Source organism: Crotalus tigris, unplaced genomic scaffold (genome assembly GCF_016545835.1).
Source record: "Crotalus tigris isolate CLP2741 ecotype Arizona unplaced genomic scaffold, ASM1654583v1 scf7180000024321.1087588, whole genome shotgun sequence".
In the NCBI taxonomy this organism is placed as follows: domain Eukaryota; kingdom Metazoa; phylum Chordata; class Lepidosauria; order Squamata; family Viperidae; genus Crotalus; species Crotalus tigris.
In genome coordinates, this window is record NW_024100493.1 from 26,283 (window position 1) to 52,321 (window position 26,039).

Genomic DNA, 26,039 nt, shown 5'->3' on the forward strand with positions numbered 1-26,039 from the left:
GCAGGCGCGATCAGTCGAGCGCCGGGCGGAAAAGGGAAACGTAGCCGAGCGCCGAGGTGGCCCATCGAGGGACTTCGGCCCGGAGACGGTGGGGCAGCGGCCGGGCGGAGAGGAGACCCGCCATGTCGCTGCTCGGTCGCGGACTCCCCTGCCTTGCCCTCGCCCCGAGGAGGCTGGTGGCTGGTGGCAAACCGGTGAGAGGCCGCTTTGTTTGTCTCCTTTCCCCCATTTCGCGGCTGCTGCCCCGGTAACCTTGGCCGCACAACGTCCCTGCGAGGTAGGAAGGGCCGTCCGGTGGCCCTTGGTGGAAAGCCGGCAGCGAGGAGGCGATCTGGGCTGATCTGGAAAGCGCAACGGGATCTAATCTGGGTTTCAGGTGGATGGAGCGCCACCAGGAGATCCCAGGGCAGGAAAAATCCAAAACATGCATTGGCAAACCTAAAGATGGGTCAGGTCCATGGAGATCCAGGCTGTGGAGGTCACCAGGGTTGGTGGGATTCCCTTCTGGTTGGAAGGGATTGTGGAGGAGGTGCCAGTCCAGGTAGTCTTTGACGACAACCGTTCGTTTAGTGACCGTTTACATTTACAAACAGTACTGAAAAAAACTGACTTGGGATCCTTTTTCAAACTTACGACCGTTGCAAGGACGAGGACTATCTTGTAACCCCAGTATACCCTTCTTCTCAACTGGGTAGGTAGGTAGGCGTGCTCAGTGGCTTATTGGTGGCTTAATTTGATTTATCAGCCATGGAGGGTTGGTTTTATTTAAACCATGGTTTACAAACTTTGGCTCAGCATGCTTTGTAAACACAGCCTCTGCAGGTAATCCTCCCTTTATGACCACGACTGAGCCTAAAGTGGCCCTTGCTAAGCAAGACAGCTGTTAACTGAGCTTTGCCCCATTTTATGACCTTTCCTGCCACGGTCGTTAAGTGAGTAACATGAGTCTCGCTTCCCCATTGGCTTGGCTTCACCAAAGGGGATCACATGACCCCCCCAGGACGCTGCAACAGTCATAAATACAAATCGGGGGACACTGCGACCGTCATAAATGTGAGTCAGTTGCCAAGCGTGCAAGTTCTGATCACGTGACCACAGGGATGCTGCAACCGTCATAAGTGTGAACCAGTCTCATGAGGATGCTCCAAAGGTCGTTAACTGTGAGAAACGGCCACAAGTCACTTTTTTTTTCATTTCGAACAGCCACTGAACGAACTGTTGTAAATTGAGGACTACACATACTTCACCGACACGCTGCTAGGGACAAAAAAAGAAGTATTTCGGTATGACTAGGAACGTGATCAATTCTAATTATTTGAGTGAAGCTTTTAAAGCTTTTCTTCTTAAAGCTACAGTATGGTTTTTAAAAGTGCTGTATCACCTTTGCGAAGGGATGACATTTGTTTTTTCCCCCACCAGGTGTTTGGAAACTGTTGGCATCACCAGCTGAGAATGTCGAGTTCAAATTCGTTGCTGGAAGCCCAGATGGGACTTTTGTTTCAAGAGGGTCCTGATTTGAAAGATTTTACCTCTGGGGAACTTTCCGACAAAACCAAATGGGCAGAATACAAAGGCAATTTAAAGCGCCAAAAAGGAGAAAGGTATGAAGAAAGATTCACTCTCGTTTGTTGTAAATCACCTTAATGTTCGGTAAACATCGTGTTGTCTCGGTTTATATTTAAAAAAACAATAACAATAAGTTTCTCTAATTCTATGGTCCCCATAATAGCTTTGCTTGATGTTCTGTTCTTCCAAAAATGTTCTCTTTTGCCATCCTTGAATTAACGCAATTCTTATTATTTGGATAAATAACAGTTAAATATAGACATTTTTCTAACATTTCTGCAAATAATAACCATGTTATGTGCTCCTGGCTGCTTTCCTTTGTGACCAGAGGCACGCTCGCCTGACCAATAACCAGCCAAGACACAGTGAAGGCCTTTTGTTTCGTTCATTGCAATAAGCTTGGTTCTCTCCAAAGTTTTAACCCAAAATATCTCCTCCTTTTATTCATCCCTATCACCGGCCACTACATCCCTCCTCTTTCCCCATTGGCGGAGGTAGTATGAGGTTACACTCTTTCCAACCACCTATACACATTTCCTGATAACATATTAAATCATATTCACATGTACAATAAGAATAAGAAAAATTAGACATTTAAATTATTTTAAACTCAGTAGATATTTATGTCCCCATTTTAAACAAATTGCTTTTCAGTTCAGTGTGCCTTTCTTCTTATCTTATTCAGCTTATTTTCCTATTCTCCAATCTGTCTTTTCCTGGCTAGCCATTTCATATATATTTTTATGGCTTCTCTTCTTACTTTCTCAGACCCAGCTATTTTTGCCTATATGGTTTATCTTACTTCTTTTATGTTATCTCTTCCTGACTCTCACCGTTTGTATTTTATTCTTCTATTCAATTAATTTCCATTGTATTGTAGGTTTAACTGACTCTGAAGATTTATCATATTGATGCATATTTATCAACCACTTTGATATAAAGCTTCTTTTCTAACTGATCATCTTGATTGCCTTGTCATAGATCCGGTTTAAAATTCTTATTTAAATTTGTTTTCCCCACAATATTTAAAATATTCTTACTGGTTAAGATTTTCATTACAGTATTTCAGTCTTTTTCCTCAAGACAGGCCATCCCGACACTTTTACATTTCTCATATCTTAAAAAAATAATAAAAAAAGAAGTCCACAAGTCTTAAAGGGGCCGTCATTCCCCACCTCTGTTTTAGCAGAATGAACTAAAATCTTCCTTATTTGAATGATATCCTATCTGTTCATTGGTGCTTTGTTTACTTAATATAAAATGGAATCTCTCTAAAAGGCATGTCAGGTCATTCTCAGCTTTACAACATTTAGTGTCATTTAGCGACTGTTTGAAGTTACAACATCACTGAGGAAAAATGACTAGGACTGTTGCAGCACCCCCATGGTCATGTGATCACCATAGAGACACTTGGCAACTGAATAGAGTTGGAAGGGACCTTGGAGGTCTTCTAGTCCAGCCCCCTGCTCAAGCAGGAGAACCTACACCATCTCAGACAAGTGACTGTCCAGTCTCTTCTTAAAAATCTCCAGTGATGGAGCGCCTACGATTTCTGGAGGCCAGCTGTTCCACTGGTTAATTGTCCTCACTGTCAGGAAGTTTCTCCTTAATTCCAGGTTGCTTCTCTCCTTGATCAACTTCCAACTTGGCGAACTAAATCAAGCTTTTATTTTTAGGTTACGCCTTCCTCCCTGGTTGAAAACGGAGATCCCGATTGGAAAAAATTACAATAAACTGAAGAACACATTGCGCAGCTTAAACCTACATACGGTATGCTCTCTGAGCTGGGTGGTTTTCTTGCAGACGTTTCATTACCTGACTAGGTAACATCATCAGTGCCAGAGGGGAATGGAATTTGTGGAGAGGAGGAGGAGGAAGAGAAGGAGGAGGAGGAGGAAGAGGAGGAGGAGGAGGAGGAGGAGGAGGAGAAAAGGACTGTGGGGTCCTTGCTGCTCTCTGAGCTTGGTGGTTTTCTTGCAGACGTTTCATTACCCAACTAGGTAACATCATCAGTGCTAGAAGGGTAAAGTAGGATTTGCCAAGGGGAGAAGGAGCAGGGGAGGAGAAGAAAGAGGATTCTTTGCCCCTTGGTCTTCTCTGAGCTTGGTGGTTTTCATGGCCCAGCTAGAAAACCCAGACATAGGGGAGAGAAAGCTCATATAGCTGCGTGGGAGAAATACTGAGAACTAGAAGGTTAACTTTTCGGAAGAAACAATGCTCCTTAGCTCCTGCTAATCCTGCTGTCCTTAATGATAGGTGTGTGAGGAGGCCAGGTGTCCCAACATTGGGGAATGTTGGGGAGGAGGAGAATATGCAACTGCTACAGCCACCATCATGGTAAGTTCATCCTCGGGCTCTGAAGATCCATTCAGAACAGGACGTCCACTTGCTCCAGGTCTTGTCTAGTGTAGTACAGATGGTCCTCAGCGTACAACCAAATTGAGTCCAACATTTCTGTACAAAAATAATGGAGTGAGAAGGGACGCTGAAGGTCTTCTAGTCCAACCCCTTGCTCAGGCAGGGAACCCTGTACATTTCCTGCTTAATAAGCGACACAGAATAGAGTAGAGTAGAGTAGAGTAGAGTAGAGTAGAGTAGAATAGAATAGAATAGAAAGATAGGAATAGAAGAATAGGATAGAATAGGAATAGAAGATAGAAATAGAATAGAATAGAATAGAATAGAATAAGAAGATAGAAATAGAAGATAGAAATAGAAGAATAGAATAGAATAGAATAAGATAGGAATAGAAGAATAGAATAGAATGGAATACGAATAGAACATAGAAATAGAAGATAGAAATAGAATAGAGTAGAATAGAGAATAGAATAGAACAGTGGTTCTCAACCCTTCTAATGCCGCGACCCCATAATACAGTTCCCCATGTTGTGGTGACCCCCAACCACTTATACATCACCGGGTGCCAGGGGCGTGGCCAAAGAAAAGGGGGAAAAAATGGCGGACTGCGTTGTTTGGTGACCCCCGTGAAATGGTCGTTCGACCCCAAATGGGGTCCCGACCCACAGGTGGAGAACCACTGGAATAGAATAGAATAGAATGTGGAATGGAATAAGAACAGAATAGAACAGGACAGTCACAGAATAGAATAGAATAGAATAGAATAGAATAGAATAGAATAGAATAGAATAGAATAGGAATAGCGCTAGAAGGGACCTTGTCCAGCCCCCTGCTCAAGCAGGAGAACCTATACCATCTCAGACGGGTGATTGTCCAATCTCTTCTTCAAAGCCGCCAGTGATGGAGCACCCACAACTTCTGGAGGCAAGCTGTTCCACCGGTTAATTGTCCTCACTGTCAGAAAGTTTCTCCTTAATTCCAGGTTGCTTCTCTCCTTGATCAGTTTCCAACCATTGTTTCTGGTCCTTCCCTCTGGTGCTTTGGAGACTAGGTTGACCCCCCCCCTCTTCTTTGTGGCAGCCCCTCAGATACAGTTCTTAAGCGAATTTTGCCTGTTCAGTGAATGTTGTCCATTTTACAGCTACAGTTGTTAAGCACCTTATCTTTGCTTCATTCCCATCGTTGAAGTCAGAGATCTAATATCTCTGCTCTTGATGCCATCTGGTGTGGACGTATTTTGTTGATTGCCGTTTGAGATGCAGATGACTCAGATCGTTTTTCGGAAGGAAAAAAACCAAAACCTCGCTCTCTTTTAAAAAAAAATTAGTTAATGGGGGACACCTGTACGAGAGGCTGTCGCTTCTGCTCCGTAAAGACGTCGAGAAGTCCTCCTCCGTTGGACCCCGAGGAGCCGACTAACACCGCCGAAGCAATTGCCGAATGGGGACTTGATTATGTTGTGTTGACCTCCGTGGACCGGGATGGTAAGTTGTATCCCTTGACCTGCGAGGAAACACAACAATATCATACTGGTAGTCCTTGACTTAGGACCCACAATGGAGCCCAAGATTTGTGTGGCCAAGTGAGACAATTGTTAAAGAGAATTTTTGTCCCATTTTACGACCTTTCTTGCCACTGTTATTAAGTGGGTCACTTGTGTTCTGTCCCATCCTACGAGAGTCCTTGTTGAGCTCACAAGGAGAAACCCCTCTTCCAACAAGCAGGCTGGAACCGCAGGAAAAAACCAATCCCCTTTTATTATTCACAGACCTGAGTCCATGTCCAAGGCAAACAAAATACAGTTCACGGAAACTCGATTCCTCAACACGAACGGCTGCCTTTGGCAACCAGCACTTCCCACACCTTCCCTTTTATTATGCAGCCAAGGCGTGGCTTCCTAATGCCTTCTCCTTTGCCTTTGGAGCTGCCCCATTGCATCCCTCTGTCCTACTCGCTTCTCTTGCCTGTGCATTCGTGCATCCTGGATATCTCCCAGCTGTTCTTCAGCACTGTCCAACTCTGGCTCCCAGCACAGCTGTGTCTCAGCCTGAGCGCGAGTAGAGGGGCCAGGCTCCTCATTCAACTGTAAGTCTTGGAGTTCCTCAGAGCCTTCCTCTGACTCTGATGTCACTCCAGGCCCCTCCTCCTCCTCTGATTCCTCAGACTCAGCTGCCGGGTGTGTTACTAACAGACTCAGACAGGCTGGTGAAGAATCACAACAGATTGCACAAATTACTCTTGTATGCCCAAATACCTCAGATCTGCCTAAAATCTGTACAGGCAGTCCTCAACTTACAACAGTTCATTCAGTGGCCGTTCAAAGTTAGGACGACAATGAAAAAAGTGACTGACGACCGTTTTTCACAGTTACGGCCTTTGAAGCATCCCCCCCGGTCACGTGATCAAGATTCAGACGCTCGGCAACCGGTTCATATTTAGGACGGTTGCTGTGTCCCAGGGGTTGTGTGTGATCCCCTTTTGCGACCTTCTAACAAGTGAAGTTCAAGGGGGGAAGCTTAACAACTGTGTTACTAACTTAGCAATGGCAGTGATTCACTTAAGAACTGAAGCAAAAAAGGTCGTAAAATGGGGCAAATCTCACTTAAGAAGTGTCTCCACGAACAACAGAAAATTTGGGGCTCCATCGCAGTCGTAAGTAGAGGACTCCCTGTATGTGTCCTGTGTGTGAAATAACTCGAGCATTAATCTTTGCAGATCTTCCTGATGGAGGAGCCGAACACTTCGCAAAGACTGTCTCACACTTAAAAAAAAGGTAAAGCAGAAAATTTAAGAGAAAATTTTTATAAAATGTTTTATAGATGGCATTTGGATCCCCAAAAGTTGTCCCACATGTATCCGAAATTACAGCCCAAATGTTGGAGATGTGGAAATTTAGATGCAACTTATTTTCATATTTGGTGGACTTGTAAAGATATTAAAGCTTTTTGGATTAAGATTTGGTGGAATATTCAAAAGATTTTTAAGAAAAAGATAAAGTTTACTCCGCAATTATTTTTGTTGGGTATTATTGTAGATTTGGATGTTAAAGAAACTAATTTGATGTTGAACTTCATAACTGCTGCAAGATTATTGGTGGGGCAATATTGGAAGAAAAACTTATTGCCTACTTTGGAAGAATGGATACTTAAAATGTCTAATTTAGCAGAAATGGCGAAAATCTCCACCTATTTGAAGGATCATTCACAAGAAAGATATATTATGGTTTGGAGAAGATGGATTGATTATATTCAGAAGAAATATGAGATTGAAAAGTATTATCTTGCTTTTGAATAGATTTTAGATAATTATTAATAGTATTAATGGTATTATTATTTTTGTCTTAATTTGTTAATATTTGTTTTGGAAGGAGTTAAAGTGTATTATGGTTTTGATTGATAGTTTAGTTGGTTTATGTTAGCTAGAGTATGTTTATTTGTTACCCTGTAATCAGCTCTGGGCAGTGGGGGAGGGAGGGAATGGGTGGGTTTATATTGTAATTTGTAAAACTTTTAATAACAAAAAAACAAAGGTAAAGGGGTAATTGTGGATACATTGGGTGCGAAACTTCGAGATTGCCCGAAGCAGCCTTCTTTGTGCCCGTGTGAACATCTTCGTCTTTTGCAGGAATCCCCAAATTCTCGTGGAATGCTTAACCCCTGACTTCCGAGGAGACCTCAAAGCGGTGGAGAAAGTGGTTTCATCTGGATTGGATGTCTACGCCCACAACGTGGAGACCGTTCCCGAATTGCAGAGGTGATGAAAGGTGATCTTTCAGCCGGGAAAATGCCCTCGTTCGCAGGGACAGTTTGGTGGCGCAAGAAAGCTGGAATTAAATTGAAAATGTTGCAAGAAGCCAAAGGAAATGGAGGTTTTGGCTTGCCAGAATGGGTTTTATATTATCAAGCGTCAGTGCTAAAAAACGGATAACTCTTAGAAATAAAAGATTGCTGTAGTTGGAGGGACAGGACCTGCAGCTTGGTTGGCATGCTTTTTTTATGGTATGGGGAAAAAAGTAAAATACATAAATACTTCCAAAACCACTGGATTAGTAATGCACTATTAAAATGGGGAAAAAATAAAACGTGAAATCTATTTGAAAATTCCAGGATGGCTCTCAACAGCGGAAGCATTCGTACATCCCAATCTAGTCAGTCTCGATAAAATAGGGACCTATAAAGATATTCTAAATTCTGAAGGGAACTTAAAATCCAGGCAAGAGATGGCAAATCAGGGCATCGATTTAACCGGTGGTCACATTCACAAAGGCAAGTGAGAGACGGCAAAGATATTAAACATGGATGGATTTTATAAAGAGCAGACTATGTTTGACCAGACATTATTAACTTTCGGAGGGACACTTTGGTGGGGCAACCTGGCCGTCGTAAAAGCAGAAGCTGGATCGGACCCCGTTGACCGACTTACTGTTGTAAGTCGAGGACTCTGTACACAAGGAAGCCATCAGCCTCCTGACAGATAGCTTTCATTGTCTGTCCTAAGAGCCATCGATTCCACGAATTCGTCCAACTTTTTGTTGAAGCCGACCAAGTTGGTAGCCACCTCTCCTGGTAACCAATCCCAGGGCGACTGGGGAATTCTGGGAGTTGAAGTCCACCCATCTGAACGTTCCCAGCTTGAGAAACACTATTCTCAAAAGTTTTTCTGTTTTAGAGCAGGGATAAAACTTAGCCAGCAGGGCAGCAAACCTAAGATCCATCCAGAAGTTTATCTGTGTCAGGCTAAAAAAAAAAGGTTGATTCCTTTTTTTTCTTTCTTTCTTGCAGACAGGTTCGGGACCCCCGGGCCAATTTTGAGCAATCCCTTTGCGTTTTGAAGCACGCTAAGAAAGTTCAGCCTGATGTGATTTCCAAAACGTCGATCATGCTGGGCCTGGGGGAGACTGACGAACAGCTGCACGACACCCTGAAAAGTAAGTTGAGAGCAGACGGGATATGCTGGGTGGAGAAAAATCAACTTGGCCGTTCCAACTGTGCAATCAATACTCCGCCCCTGTTTATCTGTGTCGTGTTCGGGATTCGCATTACAAAAAAACAGGCTTAGATTTTTATTTTTTTTTTACATCTTTCCTCCGTTTCATTTTTCTATCCCTTTGCGTTTTTTTCTTTTTCTTTACTTCTTATATTTTCCTTAGTTTGTATTAGTCTACCTGTATCTTGCCCTAGGCCAGGGGTAGGCAACCTTGGCTCTTTTATAAGTGGTGGACTTCAACTCCCAGAATTCCTGAGCCAGCCATGCTGAGGAGAAATGGAGAAGTTTCTAAGCTGAGCCATGCAGGCTCAGGAATTCTGGGAGTTGAAGTCCACGAGTCAGAAAGCGGCCTAGGCCAGAGTAGGCAACCTTGGCCCCTTCATGACTCGTGGACTTCAACTCCCAGAATTCCTCAGCCAGCATGGGGGAACTATGGCCCCTTCATGATTAGTGGACCTCAACTCCCAGAATTCCTGAGCCAACATGGCTCAGCTTGGAAACCTCTCCCTGTCCCCTCAGCATGGCTGGCTCAGGAATTCTGGGAGTTGAAGTCCATGAGTCATAAAAGAGCCAAGGTTGACTACCCCTGGTATAGGTAGTCCTTGACTTACAAAAGTTTGTTTAGTGACCGTTACAAACAGCACTGAAAAAAGTGGCTTAGGACCATATTTCTCACTTAACGACCATTGCAGCATTTCCAAGGTCAGGTGATCAAAACGCTTGGCAACTGACCCGTTTTTATGACGGTTGTGGTGTCCTGGGAAGCAAAGAGAGTGGGGGAAGGCAGACTCACTTAAAGTCCGTGGGACTAAGTTAACATTGCAAGGATTCACTTAACGACGGTGGGGGAAAGGTCGTAGAATGGGGCAAAACTCGCTTTACAAATGTCTCATGTAACAGCAGAAATGCCGCTCTAAGTTATAGCTGTAAGTCAAGGGCTACTTGTATTTATAACCTTTAATAAAATTATTGTTAAAAAAAAAGATAGGGAAAAAATGCCAAATCCTGTTCTGTCATTTACTAAAAGTCTTTTTTTAAAAAACACAACAAAAAATAGGATTACGCGAAGCTGATGTGGATTGCTTGACCTTGGGACAGTATATGCAGCCAACAAAACGGCATTTAAAGGTATTATATATATATTTTTAGAACTAATTAGAAGACGTAAGGCTGTTCATTGCTTACGATACTCTAAAACCCGTTGGAAAATATCTGGACTAATATTAATTGAATTAATATTAATTGTATCCAGTTTTTGGCCGCCACGATGTAAAAAAGAGGTTGAGACTCTAGAAAGAGTAAGAGAAGAGCAACAAAGATGATTAGGGGACTGGAGGCTAAAACATAGAAAGAACGATTTCTGGAATTGGGGATGTCTAGTTTAATTAATAGAAGGACGAGAGGTGACATCACAGCAGTCTTCCAATATCTCAGGGGCTGCCCCAAAGAAGAGGGAGTCAAGCTATTCTCCAAAGTGCCTGAAGGCAGGACAAGAAGCAATGGATGGAAACCAATGAAGGAGAGAAGCAACCTAGAACTAAGGAGAAACTTCCTGACAGTGAGAACAATTAACCAGTGGAACAACCTGCCTCCAGAAGCAGTGAATGCTCCAACACTGGAAGTTTTTAAGAAGAGAATGGACAACCATTTGTCCGAAATGGTATAGGGTTTCCTGCCTGAGCAGGGGGTTGGATGACCTCCAAGGTCCCTTCCAACTAAGAAGAAATTTCCTCAGTTAGATGGGGTTTATTTTTGGGGTGGGGCTCATATTTCGAGCGTCCTGCAAAAATCATGCTAGGGCTTATTTTGGGGGGAAACAGGTATTGTAAATTCAGATTGTCATTAAATGAACTTTTGCAAGTCCAGGAACTATCCGTATCAAAGTGCTTTTGCAAAAACAATTAACAAAACGATCCCGCTTCAGATTACCCACAACTCATCTGCTTTTGTAAACATGGTCATTTTTTTTTTCACCCCCAGGTCGAAGAATGTATTACTCCGGAGAAATTTAAATACTGGGAGGACGTTGGAAACAAACTTGGATTTCATTACACGGCTAGTGGGCCTCTCGTGCGGTCTTCTTACAAAGCAGGTAAGATCAAGTCTTCCCATTAGCAGGGGCGCCCAGTCCAGACCAAGGTGCAAAGTGCGACATATTCCTCAGTGATCATTAATTAAACGATTCCTAGTAAATAGTATTTGGATTTCAAGGGGGCCATTTGCCATTGTCTCTTTCTCAGGGCGTAGAGAATGTGACTGGCTGAAATCCGGCTGAAATCCGGCTGCCTTCCATGCTTGAGGCAGGACTAGAACTCAGATCTTCGGGTTTCTAACCTGATCTACCACAGCAAAGTAGCCTTATGTTTTATTTCTACATACTGGTTAAGCAGGTCTGATATTTCAGCTACACTCCATGTTAATTAGATCCTCTTGCAGACTTCAGATGTCCAGTGTGCAGCAGACAATTGCCAGGGTTAATTTAGATGTAAATTGCTATATCATTTGCAATATTTGTTGTTAACATGCAAGCTTGGTTACAAGGGCCCTTTAAAATCAGAATATGTTCCTGAATGACGGATATATTTGAGAAGCTTAAAAATAGATGTTACATTTTTGAAGCATCCTGCGCGGTGTAATGGCTAATTTCTGAGTTACCAGCGGGGGATCTGCCGTGGTTAGTATTTAGGTTTAAAAAACCAAACGATGGTAATTTTTTGAAATATCCTTTTTTTTTTTTTGACTATGCTGAAACTTGCAGAAGCGTCAAATAGCACAGAAGCGACAAATAGCACAGATGCTCTTGGAATTTTAGTTTTTTTTCCCCACAAAAAGCTCCATTTTCATGTTTAGAATCCCTCCCTTAGTTGATGTTTCTCTGTATTTTCCCGTAATAATGAGGAAAAAAAAGTACAACTGAAGATTTTGCCGCTTGGTTTAAAACGTCTGCTTTTGTTTTGGGGCTGTGCAGGTGAATTTTTCTTGAAAAACCTAATCCATAAGAGGAAGAAGAAGGACATCTGATGCATCCAAGGCCCACAAGAAGAATTCCATTCCTTTCCTTGTCTTCTAGATGGCTACAGCACAGATAAACCCAATTAACCAACTTGGAAGGCTTTTGCTGCTTTGTAAAAAAAAAAGAATACAAAATATTTTATTTGTTCCTGGACCCTGACATGTTCCCATATTGTACACACACAATAAAATGTCACTCATGATCCATTATGCGGTATTCAGACATATCAAGAAAAAGAAGTAGAGCGAGGCCTGTACATTAAGGAATCCAAAGATTGATATATGCATTTTTTCCCTAGCACATCGATAATCATTGTTTGCTCCATTAACCCCATCCCGCTGTTAACCGTCTTTTCAATCACAATCCTAGTATTGAGCAACTCAAGTCATGATCACCGTTGGTATGTAACACAATAAATGTCTTTTCTCGCTGGACATAAATAGGATTAAAAGCACCTGCGCTGCAAATGATATTCTTGATTAAACTGTTGGATTGGAGCTCAGACGCAATATTATCTTTTTTACCCGCCCATCCCAACTAACAAGATCACTTTATAAAAGGTACGAATGAGTCTCTGAATCAAAAATGAAATCGACGTGCTAATTTAGAGGCAGTTTGAGAAAAAACCATCGCTTGATCCAAGAACTTCCGTTTTGATTACAAGCAGAGCAAATGTGTTGAGAATTACACAACGGTCCCATTGCAATGACGGCTATTCCAATTTTGTATTTATTCCCCGGAAAACGGAAACATCCTATGGGTCATTATTTTACGTGTCCTAGTTTACTGGAACAAGCTGCCAATAAATAAATAAAAAATCAGATCCCTGACTGTGTCTTGTAATAAGGATGAGGAAAGATGGTGGTAAGATTAATATCGAAGACTCTGAACAATAAGCAAACATTCCCAGACATTTTAAGGATATTCTGTGTCCCAGTTCAGGCAGCGTGCTTAAAACCATATTTTGCTTGCTTGGTGTTGACTCATGGTATTGTACAAACTTTACCAACTTTGATTTATTCAGTAAACCACGGTTGCACTAAGTCAGAACTTAATATAGTGTACTAAAATCAGATCAATTCCATAGATGGAGGGAATTATAAATTTCCAATTCTTTTTTTAGTCACAGTACGAAATGCGTGCTTTGCTTAGCTTCTAAGATGCGCTTCCATAGAAACTTGAAGTGATGGCCAACGTATCAGCAGCTGAAGAGAAAGCAAAATTAATAAATTTCCTATTTGGGCCCTTCTCTGGAATAAGCATTATTTTTATGCAAAGAACCGCAACCATCATTTCATTAATGCCTCGGTTTTACTCATGAAGAAAAAAAAATATCTTCGCCGGAGTCTCTCCTATCTGATAAAGTCTAATTTAAACTTCCAACACCAACAATGTTCCGTGGTATAAATAGATGACTATCCATTAAATAGGAAATCTCTTAACTTTCTTCTACTTTCAACTGCCAAGACATAAAACTAAGTTCGTGAATCTCGCAAAAACCTAATCTTGAAGTTCGAAGCCGATGGGGTCGTTCTGTTAAAAAAAATATTAAAAAACGACGGCTGGGTAGTTCACGCATCATTGGTAGAAGTTACAATATTGGAAAAATAGACGTTATAAAACAGAATCTGGTTGAAAATGTCCCATATACAATGGTGCTGTACGATAATGGTTCGTATAAAAATCCCTTTTCCCTATGCAAAAAAATACTAAACTTCCTTTAGCCAGAGCTGAATGCGGTTAAGTGGGAGATTATTTAAAATCTCCTATTGAAATAAAATCATCTGAAAATGCTTGACTGAGGCTCAAAGGTGCCTGTTACTTTCTCCTGTTTTCCTTCTTATTCCAACTTTTCTGTACCAACGACGCCTATACCCTCGGCTTCTTTAGAGGAGGGTCCTGCAGGCTGAATTTTGGGATGTCGCCGGACGAAGCGAAGGGAATCCTTTTGGCTGATATCTTCTTTCCGATTGTCTCGACCTGAAGCAAAAGGAAAACGACACGCAGTCAGCTGACAAAGCACATCCTAAGGCAGTGATGGCGAACCTTTTAGAGACCTAGTGCCCAAACTGCAACCCAAAACCCACTTATGCATCATTGAGTGCTGGGTGGGTGTGGCCCATTGGGTGGGCATGGCCCATTGGGTGGGCGTGGCTGCAGTGGTAACAGCAGACTGGATGGGACTAAAAACTTCAATCAATCAATCAATTCCAACTTTGCAAGATCTTTTTTTTCCCACGAGAAGTTGAAATTGATTGAACCTTTTTTTGGAGGGGGGGCACACGACAGCGGAGGCTTAAAGCAAAAAGGTTTTATAGAACTCAGCTGAAGGCCTAGGACTGGGGCGATGGCGCGCGTGCCCACAGAGAGGGCTCTGAGTGCCGCCTCTGGCACTCATGTCATAGGTTCGCCACCACTGTCCTAAGGCTAAGCTGATCTTCCCATTTCTGAAAATAATAATAATAATGAAATCCTGTCCTTTTTTTCTAAGGCCACCCAGAACCGGGAAAGAACCGTTAACGGCTTTGCCCGAATGTTGGTGTCAACGCTGTAAACATGGGGATGTTCCCGTTCTGACAACTGATGAAAATTGCAGCTATTTTCTCTTTGCTTTTAACATGCTTTTTCTGGTATTTAGAAATTAGGTGTAGTAGGGAATGGATGGGATGAAAGCTCAAGTTCAGCTAGCCATAATAATAATACCGTATATTCCGGCGTATAAGACGACTTTTGAGAGCGTCGAAACAGCCTCCGAACTCGGGGATTGTCTTATACGCGGAGTCGTCTTATACACCGGAAACAAGGTAGTTTCTGGCGTATAAGACGACTTCCTAGGCATGCGACTTGGCGCCGATCGTCTTATACGCCGGAAATAACAGTTTCCGGCGTATAAGACGACTTTCTAGGCATGCGACTCGTGTTGATCGTCTTATACACCAGAAATACCGGTAGTTTCCGGCGTATGACTTTCTAGGCATGCGATTTGGCGTCGATCGTCTTGCAACCCGGCGTTGAACTAGGGGGTCGTCTTATACGCCGGGTCGCCCTATACGCCGGAATATACGGTAACAGCTGCTTTGTGGGAACCCAAGGACGAGCTGATAACGTTTTGGGAGCTGGGGAGAAAGCCTGTGTTTTAGGCTAATTGGAGAATGTGATTTATGACAGCTGATTGGGAGTGGGAATTGCACTTTGTATCCCGGAGGAAAGGAATTTAGTTTTGGGGTTCAACTACGTAGTGCCAATACTTTGTTTCCTGAATAAAATGTCTTTTAAGGAAGAATTTTTTGCCTTGGAAGTTCTTTTGATGGGTTTCATCTATGGGAACCATGATAGTTGGCTTATGGTACTGTACGAAGCCAACCAACGTTGATTTATTCAGTAAACCACAGTTACAGTAAGTCAGAACTTCATGTGGCGTACTTAAAAATCAGATCAATTCCACATGTGGAGGGAATTATAAATTTCCAACTCTTGTTTTTAATCACGGTATGCGTGCTTTGCTTAGCTTCTAAAGTGGGCTTCTGTCGAAACCTCTGGAAGTGATGGTCAACGAATCAGCAACTGAAGAGAAAGCAGAATTAATCATTTCCTATTTGGGGCCTTCTCTGGAATAAGCTTGATTTTTATGCAAAGAACCTCAACCATCATTTTTCATTAATGCTTCGGCTTGACTCATGGAAACAGTATGGAAGAAGGCCGTACTTGGAACCCGATCACTTGCAGCTTATTATGAAGATCGTCAAGGACTCTCCGCCCATCGAAGATAAAAGCCGGCTTCAGCATTCTCTTGTGAATGCGCTCGTAATCCAGCTCCTGTAAATAATGACCAACGATGTTTCAATGATGGCAACGCGTTTTGTGTTGGATACCCTTATGCGGAGCCTTGCTGTATTTACCTTAAACATGTCCCACTCCGTGCAAATTACTAGGGCGTGGGCCTCGTCACAGGCTTCGTAAGGGTCCTTGCTAATGGTGACCAGTCGGGAGACTGAAATGGGAAGACAAAGAGGGAAAGGTTGGCATCCAACCCTAAGCATCCATTGGCCAAAGAGAATCCCATTTAAGCGTTGATTTCACTGGGAGAGGTTGAAGCCCTTGACAGAAAAACAGAACTGGAAGGGACTTTGGAGGTCTTCTAGTCCAGTGGTTCTCCACCTGTGGGTCGGGACCCCATTTGGGGTCGAACGACCATTTCACGGGGGTCGCCAAACAACGCAGTCCGCCATTCCCCCCCCCCTTTTCCTTAGTTGTGCTACTCCCTTTTATTCTATTGGCTTTTGAAAGCCAATAGAACAGACTCTCTTGAATAGAGCCTAATTCTATTGGCTTTCCAAAGCCAATAGGAATTGTCCAGGCTGTCTCTGCCCTGCCAAGCCCGCCAAAAGTCCCCTTCTGCAAACGGTGCGGCACCAGTTGAGTAGTCCTCGACTTATGACCGGTTGGGGGTCGCGGCATTAAAAAGGTTGAGAACCACTGTTCTAGTCCAACTCCTCCCCCGCCCTGTACAGACGTGCCAACTTGATCAGACTTGGAAACATTTTTAGAAAGCTAATCCCACTCACCTTGGTCATCCTCTGACACCCCTGGGTGAGAGAGGTCAAGAATGATTTGCTCCTTCAGCACTTTGGGATCATAGATGTGGAGTCTGGCACCTTCGTCCATTAAGTATTTGCTGATGTAGATACTGGACGATTCTCTAAAAACAAAACGTACAACGTCCTGAAATCGCTAGCTCTGTGGACCATCGTCTACGCTTGGACCCAGGACACCTGGGTTGAGAAGGCAGGTAATTGTTACCCTCAAAACAGATGGGTATTAGGATAAGCACCCGCTGGATGTGATGAGATTTACTTCTGGGCAAAGCACCGAGTGCTTGTGTACCCCGATATAAATTCCTTCTGAGAAAGAAAGAAAGAAAGAAAGAAAGAAAGAAAGAAAGAAAGAAAGAAAGAAAGAAAGAAAGAAAGAAAGAAAGAAAGAAAGAAAGAAAGAGAAAGAATCCACTTCAGGCAGAGAAATGGAGGAAACAGGATGTTTTAAAGAGGAAGGAAGGAGGGAGAAAGACAGGAAGGAAGGAAGGAAAGAAGGTAGATCCACCTCAAGCAGAGAAATGGAGGAAAGAATGTTTTAAAAAGGAAGGAAGGAAGGGAGGGAGGGAGGGAGAGAGAGAGAAAGGAAGGGAGAGAGAAAGAAAGAAAGGAAGGAAGGAAGGAAGGAAGGAAAGAAGAAAGATCCACCTCAAGCAGAGAAATGGAGGAAAAAAATGTTTTAAAAAGGAAGGAAGGAAGGAAGGAAGGAAGGGAGAGAGAAAGAAAGGAAGGAAGGAAGGAAGGAAGGAAGGAAGGAAGGAAGGAAGGAAGGAAGACCCACCTCAAGCAGAGAAATGGAGGAAACAGAATGTTTTAAAGAGGAAGGAAGGAGAAAGAAAGAAAGAAAGAAAGAAAGAAAGAAAGAAAGAAAGAAAGAAAGAAAAAGAAAGTTCAGAGAATTTACAATTAAAACTCTATCCATTTTTATCTATCATCTATCCATCTATCTATCCATCCATCCATCCCTCCATGTATCTATCACCTGTCACATTTTTAATCTAATCTTAACACACTGGAACTGTAAATGTAGTTTTGCAAACAAGAAATCAAAGTGGAATTATTCGTAGTAAAACATAAAATGAAACCCCAGCAATAGAATCAGGATAGATAACTTCCTGCTCGCCCTGTAATCCCTTCTAAAGTTTAAAGGAATTAAAAAAAAAAAAAAAAAGAAAACCAAGCACCTTGCTTACTTCAATCTCAGGGGCAAAGAGAAGGTGCTTTGGATCAGGGGTTACTATTTAAGCAACAGATCTGAATGCTCCGCTAGCCCGAGGGCCATAAACAGAAGGCGAAAAGTGACTAGCACCAAGTTCGTGGAGGTGATAAACGCTGGTTTTACCTGGTATCTCCTGTGTCCTTTTTGAACGCAAATCCCAAAATCGCAATCTTCTTATCGGTGACGGTGTTGAAGAGGCTATCAATGATCCGGGAAGCAAATCTCCTTCTCTGATAGTCATTCATGTCAATCACCTGCAATCATGGGTTGAAAAAAAAGAAAGGGGAAGAAAGAGATACAGCAAATGTTCCAGTATCTCAGGGGCTACCCCAAAGAAGAGGGAGTCAAGCTATTCTCCAAAGCATCTGAAGGCAGGACAAGAAGCAACAGATGGAAATTCATCAAGGAGAGAAGCAACCTGGAACTAAGGAGAAACTTCCTGACAGTCAGTACAATTAACCAATGGAACAACCTGCCTCCAGAAGCGGTGAATGCTCCAATACTGGAACTGTAAATGTAAATGACTGGACAGCCATTTATCCGAAATGGTATAGGGTTTCCTGTCTGAGCAGGGGGTTGGATTAGATGACCTCCAAGGTCCCTTCCAACTTGTTATTTAAATAATAATAATAATAATAATAATAATAATAATAATAATAATAATAATAATAATAATAATTATTATTATTATTATTATTATTATTATTACCTTCTCCTTTGTAAACATCATATAAAGTTCAGTTTTGTTTCCCCTATATCTGGATTGCGGAAAATATATGCTGCTCAAATATATAAACATACAAATATATAAATGTACAAATCCCCACCAAATATATGCAAGGGCTGCGCTTCTGTTATCTGAGTCCTTTGAGATTGGGCGGCATATAAATATTTGAAAATAAATAAATAAATAAATATACCAGGGGTCCCCAACCCCTGGTCCGTGGACCTGTACCGGGCCATGGCATGTCAGCAACCGGTCCGCACAAACAAGAAAAGCCCCATCCGCGGGATGCAGGCAGCACACAAAACCACACCTCATCCGGTCCACGGAAAAATCTCTCTCCACGGAACCAGTCCCTGGGCCCCAAAAGGTTGGGGAACCTCTTGATCTATACCACAACACAACAATTTCCCATCCTGGCAAGACGTCCAGGGATAAAAGGGGAATAAAAAGAGTGCAGAGAAGAGCAACAAAGATGATCAGGGTATTGGAGGCTAAAACATAAAAGGAACGGTTGCTGGAATTGGGGATGTCTAGTTTAACAAAGAGAAGGACGAGGGGGGACAGGATAGCAGCTTTCCAGTATCTCAGGGGCTGCCCCAAAGAAGAGGGAGTCAAGCTCTTCTTCAAAGCACCTGAAGGCAGGACAAGAAGCAACAGATGGAAACTAATCAAGGAGAGAAGCAACCTAGAACTAAGGAGAAACTTCCTGACAGTGAGAACAATTGACCAGTGGAACCACCTGCCTCCAGAAGCTGTGAATGCTCCAATGCTGGAGGTTTTTAAGAAGAGACTGGACAGCCATTTGTCCGAAATAGTATAGGGTTTCCTGCTTGAGCAGGGGGTTGGACTAGATGACCTCCAAGGTCCCTTCCAACTTTATTATTAATTAGACATAAACCTTAGTCAACTGAACATTCAAATTGGCTGGCGCTGACGGTTGACACGGGTTGCTGTTGTTGTTGTTATGATTAATAAAATTAGATGAATCACATTCCATTAGGATTGATTGACTTCCCTCCCAAAGCCCGCCCTTTTCTCTTACCTGTTGCCAATAGCGAGCCACTTCGGATAAGTTCAGAGCCTCGCAAAGGTAAACCAAGTTCAGAACGTCTTTTTGGAAACAGCTGCCACCAAAACCTGGGGGGGGGGAGGTGGGGGGCAAAAACAGGAATTGGATCCCGATTCAAGGACGATGTTATTTGTTTCCTATCACGGCCTTTGGCCCTCGTCTACTTGAGGTTCTAGTCCAGTGGTTCTCAACCTGTGGGTCGGGACCCCATTTGGGGTCGAACGACCATTTCACGGGGGTCGCCAAACAACGCGATCCACCATTTTTCCCCCCTTTTCCTTAGCTGTGCTACTCCCTTTTATTCTATTGGCTTTTGAAAGCCAATAGAATAGACTCTCTTGAATAGAGTCTAATTCTATTGGCTTTCAAAAGCCAATAGGAATTGTCCAGGCTGTCTCTGCCCTGCTGAGCCTGCCAAAAGTCCCATTCTGCAAACGGTGCTGCACCAGTTGAGTAGTCCTCGACTTACGACTGGTTGGGGGGTCACGGCATTAAAAAGGTTGAGAACCACTGTTCTAGGGCAGTGGCGGCGAACCTTTTAGAGACCGAGTGCCCAAAATGCCACCTTTGGTTAAGTTTCCACCCATTTTTCCTTCTCATTTCTTTATACCTGTAGCCTTGTTCACTTAATAATACTATTTTACATCGCTTTCTGGGTGACTGGTCAACTCTTTGCACCATTCCTTTAATTTTATTACGTTTTACTAGCTCACTCAATGAAAGAACACAAAAAAACCCAACCAACTTGACAGCCATCCCGTAACATACTGACAAATGTCCTCATCTCAACTTCAGTACATGACATCAATAACCGAATCCTACCGTGATCTGATTGGCTCGTTGCCAAAACAAGATGACACCCGATTGGCTCGCTAAACACTCATGCTCATTGGCTACAATCAGAGGAAGGAAAGCTACCTGAGATCAACCTAAGCCAGTTGTGCTTCCTTTTTCTGGTTATTTGGCTATACCTTTTCATAGAATACAGGTCATTGAACAAACTATGTTGCATGACGTTCTTGATTAAATTATCTTTCCATTGATATATAATTTTATGGTGTTACTCCGAAAAAAAGTGGTGTTATTAGCCATCCAACCTCAAAAATACACTTTTCCCAAAAGGTTTCCACCATTTTGGCCACTACTGTAAACTCAATTAACAATACCTTCCACCCTGGGGTTTCTCACGCCTAGAAATTCACGGCTCTTCGGAACTCACCAACGCTGGCTTTCAAGAATTTGTTTCCAATTCTCTGGTCCATCCCGATGGCTCTGGCCACCTCTTCCACATCAGCCCCCGTGGCTTCGCAGAGAGCGCTGATGGAATTGATGCTGGAAATCCTCTGAGCAAGGAAAGCGTTAGCGGCCTGGGGTGGAGCAGAGAGAGAGAGAGAGAGAGAGAGAGAGAGAGAGAGCAAACCCTGATGTTATTTCGGCAGAAATGCAGGAATCAGGCAACGAAGCTGCACCGTAGAAAAAAGAAAACTATAGAACTGACGCATCAGACCATCACCCTTGTTTATTGTTATGATAATAGGGTTGTGCCCGCCTTAAAAATGATTCAGAGATTCTTGCATGCATGGAGTTCTGGGTTCCAGCATCAAATGGCTTAATAAAATACAAATTGGGGTACTGTGGCCCAATGGCAGATCAACTAAACCGAAAAAGTATACACCAGATACCCCCGGTCTGTGGACCAGTAACGGGCCACGCCATGCCACAGCAACCGGTCCGCACAAACAAGCAAAGCCCCATCCGCAGGATGCAGGCAGCACACGCATTCTATTCCATTCCATTCCGTTCCATATTTTCTTTTCTTTTCTATTCTATTCTTCATTTCTCTACTCTACTCTACTCCATTCCATATTTTCTATTCTATTCTATTCTGTTCTATTCCTCATTCCATTATTCTGTTCTATTCTATTCTTCATTTCTCTATTCTATTCTATTCTATTCTATTCCTCATTCCATTATTCTATTCTATTCTATTCCTCATTCCATTATTCTATTCTATTCTATTCTATTCATCATTCCATTATTCTATTCTATTCTATTCTATTTTATTCCTCATTCCATTATTCTATTCTATTCTATTCTATTCTATTCTATTCCTAATTTCTCTATTCTATTCTATTCTATTCTATTCTATTCTATTCTATTCTATTCTATTCTATTCTACTCTACTCTACTCTACTCTACTCTATCCTATCCTACTCCCCTCCATTCTCCACTCCATCCACTCCACTCTCCTATTTAAGTTGAGGACTCCGTATATACCATTCAACCTTCTCCGATGATACCAACCAATTTCGACAGCTCCGAAGACCACGTGTTTGTGGTCAGGATCTTCTCTCTGGGCACCCACTGCTCATAGACGGCGCTCAACGCACGGACGGCTTTCTGCCCCTCGGGCGTCTCATCTCCCCCTATCAATACGCGGTCTGGATTCTTGAGGTCCTTCACGGCCGTGCCCTCTGCTAAGAATTCCGGGTTGGATAAGACCTGCGGCCGAGAACAGAGAGACTGATTTTTCGCGACGCAACAGACCAGAATCGCACTCCTTTCGGTTCACAAGCGTGGGTCATATTACCTGCAGATTTAAATTCGGTTTCGTGTTGGCGTCGAATATGCGGCGTATGCTCTCCGCGGCCCGCACGGGAACGGTGCTTTTCTCGGTCACAATTTTATAACCGTTGGAGTTTTGCACGATCCTTCTTGCGCAAGCCTCGATATATTTCAGATCCGCAGCCCGGCCTTTCCCCATGCCGTAGGTCTTTGTTGGGGTGTTAACCTGGGTGAAGAGGTTGTTTTGAAAAGGAGACATGCTTAGAAAAACCTGTTATTTCCTTGGCTGTGTACCATCAACTGTGCATCATGAAGGGTATCGCGAGCTTATTTTTGTTAAGATCTGGAGAAAACACTTGAGATGCATCGGAGGCCCAGACTTAACAATTGTCGATAAGAAAGACAAAAAAGTCTGGATAGTGGACGTGGCAGTGCCTGGAGACAGCAGAATAGAAGAGAAAGAACTGGAGAAGATCACAAAATACAAAGACCTACAAATAGAAATAGAAAGACTGTGGCAAAAGCAAGCAAGGGTAGTACCAATAGTAATAGGCGCCTTGGGCGCAATCCCAAAACAACTGGAGCATCACTTGAACACCATTGGCATTGACAAATTCGCTATCAGTCAATTGCAAAAGGCGGCCTTATTAGGAACTGCTTCCATCCTGCGACGATATCTGTAATACCATCAAACCTCCACATCTGCCTATCCCAGGTCCTGGGTAAGGACTTGATAGGTAGACAAAATGCCAAATCCAGTCTGAACATCTGGCTGACTGTGCGATGATCAATAACAACAACAAAAACAACAATCATAATAAAGTTGGAAGGGACCTTGGAGGTCATCTAGTCCAACCCCCTGCTCAGGGAGGAAACCCTAGACCATTTTGGACAAATGGCTGTCCAGTCTCTTCTTAAAAACTTCCAGTGTTGGAGCATTCACTGCTTCTGGAGGCAGATTGTTCCACTGGTCAATTGTTCTCACTGTCAGGAAGTTTCTCCTTAGTTCTAGGCTGCTTCTCTCCTTGATTAGTTTCCATCTGTTGCTTCTTGTCCTGCCTTCAGGTACTTTGGAGAAGAGCTTGACTCCCTCTTCTCTGGGGCAGCCCCTGAGATATTGGAAGACTGCTATCCTGTCCACCCTCGTCCTTCTCTTCATTAAACTAGACATGCCCAATTCCAGCAGCCGTTCCTTACACGTTTTATGTTGTATTGTATTGTCAGTTGTTCAGAATCCAGCCTCTGTCTGTCCGTGTTAATTTATTTAAATGTAAGCAAATTAAAAGTCACTTCTAATTAAGGAAGCTCAACATCCTCTTTCCTGCTTCTCAGTTTCAACTGAGCCTCTCCTTTCTTTTCATCCAATTTCCCTAAATTAAATCCACAAATGCATTTTAGTGGGTGAGCCTTCTGCTATTATATTTGGTAGCATTCTTATCTTTAAAAAAAAAACAACTCAGAATCATCGTGAAATTCTACATGCATCTCCCTAGGGATCCGATATTGATGAGTGTGTAAAAGGATTGGGGCTCCCTTCACAACTTTTCCGATTGCCCGTTGTGCTGATTTCTCACACCCACCCGACCCCCAGCAGATATCCTTGGTTTGCATGCCAGAATTTCTACTTCAAAGGAGTTACTGCCTTTGAGCATGGATAATATTGAGAGAAAATGTTTGCGGGAATTGGGCATGTCTAGTTTAATGAAGAGAAGGACGAGGGGGGGAACATGATAGCAGTCTTTCAGTATCTCAGGGGCTGCCCCAAAGAAGAGGGAGTCAAGCTATTCTCCAAAGCACCTGAAGGCAGGACAAGAAGCAATGGATGGAAACCAAGGAGAGAAGCAACCTAGAACTAAGGAGAAACTTCCTAACAGAACAATTAACCAGTGGAACACCCTGCCTCCAGAATATTATTATTGGTTATTATTAGCCTGTTATTAGCACTCTGCAAATATTCTGCTTTTTAAACTAGCTGGGCTTCTGGAACCCACCAAGGGACATTTTTTCCCTCCTTTTGTCCAATGAATTTAGAAGCCGAGAGAAAAATATTGCTGGCATTTGTGATGAACTGGGTCTCTCCTCCTGGTTTTTTTCCCCTTGCCCTCTGATCTGAACTTTTCACAGGTGAAATTTAAAAAGCAAAAGGGGAATGTGAATTACTTACAGAAATAAATACAAGATCAGCTTCCCTGATGGCATCGTCAATGTCGGTGGAGAAAAAGAGATTGTTTCCTCTGCATGATTCTACTACTTCTTTAAGTCCTGGCTGGGGGGGGGGGAGAAAATACCGGCAAATAAAACATTTTAGATGAGTTTTATTCAAGAGTAGCATGGCTGAAAGGGGCAAAGCAGGATGAAGGGGGCATCCCGGCGTCTTCACGCAACGTGACACTAGTAATGGACCTGTGTCACTGCACAATGATGTCACGATGCATGCAACGTCGTTTTGGTATCATTGTGACTTCTACCCAATGCTTATATATAAGGACATGCAGTCCTCAGCTTATTACCCAACTAGGTAACATCATCAGTGCTAGAAGGGAATGGGATTTGTGGAGAGGAGGACAGGAGGAGGAGGAGAAAAAGACTGTAGGGTCCTTGGTGCTCTCTGAGCTGGGTTGTTTTCTTGCAGACCTTTCATTACCCAAATAGGTAACATCATCAGTGCTAGTAAGGAGTGAGACACAGGGCAAGCCACCTGTAAGCAAACACTGAGCCAACCCCAAGAAAAGCACCAAGCTCAGAGAGCACCAAGGACCCAGTTCTCTTCCTTCAGTCCACAAACCACATTCATTTCTAGCACTGATGATGTTACCTATTTGGGTCATGAAACGTCTGCAAGAAAACCACCCAGCTCAGAGAGCACCAAGGACCCCACAGTCCTTTTCTCCTCCTCCTCTTCTTCCTCTTCCTCCTCCTCCTCCCAAATCCCATTCCCTTCTAGCACTGATGATGTTACTTATTTGGGTCATGAAACGTCTGCAAGAAAACCGCCCAGCTCAGAGAGCACCTAGGATCCCATAGTCCTTTCCTCCTCCTCCTCCTCTTCTTCTTCCTCTTTTTCTTCCTCCTCCTCCCCACAAATCCCATTCCCTTCTAGCACTGATGATGTTACTTAGGTGGGTCATGAAACGTCTGTAAGAAAACCACCCAGCTCAGAGAGCACCAAGGATCCCATAGTCCTTTTCTCTTTTCTCCTCCTCTCTTCTTCTTCTTCTTCTTCTTCTTCTTCTTCTTCTTCTTCTTCTTCTTCTTCTTCTTCTTCTTCTTCTTCTTCTTCTTCTTCTTCTTCTTCTTCTTCTTCTTCTTCTTCTTCTTCTTCTTCTTCTTCTTCTTCTTCTTCTTCTTCTTCTTCTTCTTCTTCTTCTTCTTCTTCTTCTTCTTCTTCTTCCTTTTCTTCTCCTCCTCCTCCTCCTCCTCTTCTTCCTCTTCCTCCCCACAAATCCCACTCCCTTCTAACACTGATGATGTTACTTATTTGGGTCATGAAACGTCTGCAAGAAAACCACCCAGCTCAGAGAGCACCAAGGACCCCTCATTTCAACCCTCAACTACGAATATTCTCCTTTATTGGTACCACAGAGATTTCTCTGGCTTTCGAAGGAAAATAAATAAATCAGATCTCCTGACAGAATAAATTTCACTTAATCTACACTTCTCTAATGTCTGTGCAAAAGGACAGTTAGGCAAAGACTCTCTGTCATCAACCTAGTTCCTATTCTGAAAATAACATTTACTGCATGATGCAGAACAAGCCCTTGCCCTTATTCTGTTCTATCCCAGTGGGCAATTATGACTATTCAAAGATTTGGGTTTTTGTTTTTTTTTTGTAAGTTGGTGTTTCTGTTTTTCTGTTGACTTCTTTGTCAACACTTTAGTCTTTTCTCTATTTAGCCTCAGACCTGCCACTTCTCCAAATTTTTCTATTTTCTCCAACGGTTTAG

At 42.9% G+C, this 26,039-nt stretch overlaps 2 protein-coding genes across 3 annotated transcripts in view; one reads left to right on the forward strand and one right to left on the reverse strand.

Annotated features, from left to right (window-relative positions):
• Positions 1-12,132, forward strand: LIAS (lipoic acid synthetase). Its single transcript, XM_039325279.1, has 11 exons — positions 1-194; positions 1,420-1,601; positions 3,243-3,336; positions 3,823-3,903; positions 5,252-5,408; positions 6,640-6,697; positions 7,549-7,677; positions 8,706-8,851; positions 9,968-10,038; positions 10,891-11,002; positions 11,879-12,132. Exons 1-11 carry the CDS (start codon positions 123-125, stop codon positions 11,929-11,931), a joined length of 1,155 nt encoding a protein of 384 aa, XP_039181213.1. The 5' UTR covers positions 1-122; the 3' UTR covers positions 11,932-12,132.
• UGDH (UDP-glucose 6-dehydrogenase) overlaps positions 12,038-26,039 on the reverse strand; it is a 20,752-nt gene continuing 6,750 nt past the window's right edge. Inside the window, exons 3-12 of one of the 2 annotated variants that reach the window (XM_039325276.1) lie at positions 24,260-24,361; positions 22,121-22,321; positions 21,835-22,032; positions 20,750-20,897; positions 19,504-19,598; positions 17,858-17,988; positions 16,489-16,622; positions 15,823-15,914; positions 15,629-15,739; positions 12,038-13,903 (exon numbers count right to left, since the gene is read on the reverse strand). In XM_039325276.1, coding sequence (XP_039181210.1) covers positions 13,793-13,903; positions 15,629-15,739; positions 15,823-15,914; positions 16,489-16,622; positions 17,858-17,988; positions 19,504-19,598; positions 20,750-20,897; positions 21,835-22,032; positions 22,121-22,321; positions 24,260-24,361 — 1,323 coding nt within the window. In that variant the 3' untranslated portion in view covers positions 12,038-13,792. The remainder of the gene's footprint in view (positions 13,904-15,628; positions 15,740-15,822; positions 15,915-16,488; positions 16,623-17,857; positions 17,989-19,503; positions 19,599-20,749; positions 20,898-21,834; positions 22,033-22,120; positions 22,322-24,259; positions 24,362-26,039) is intronic. The other variant, XM_039325278.1, reaches the window with a different exon arrangement.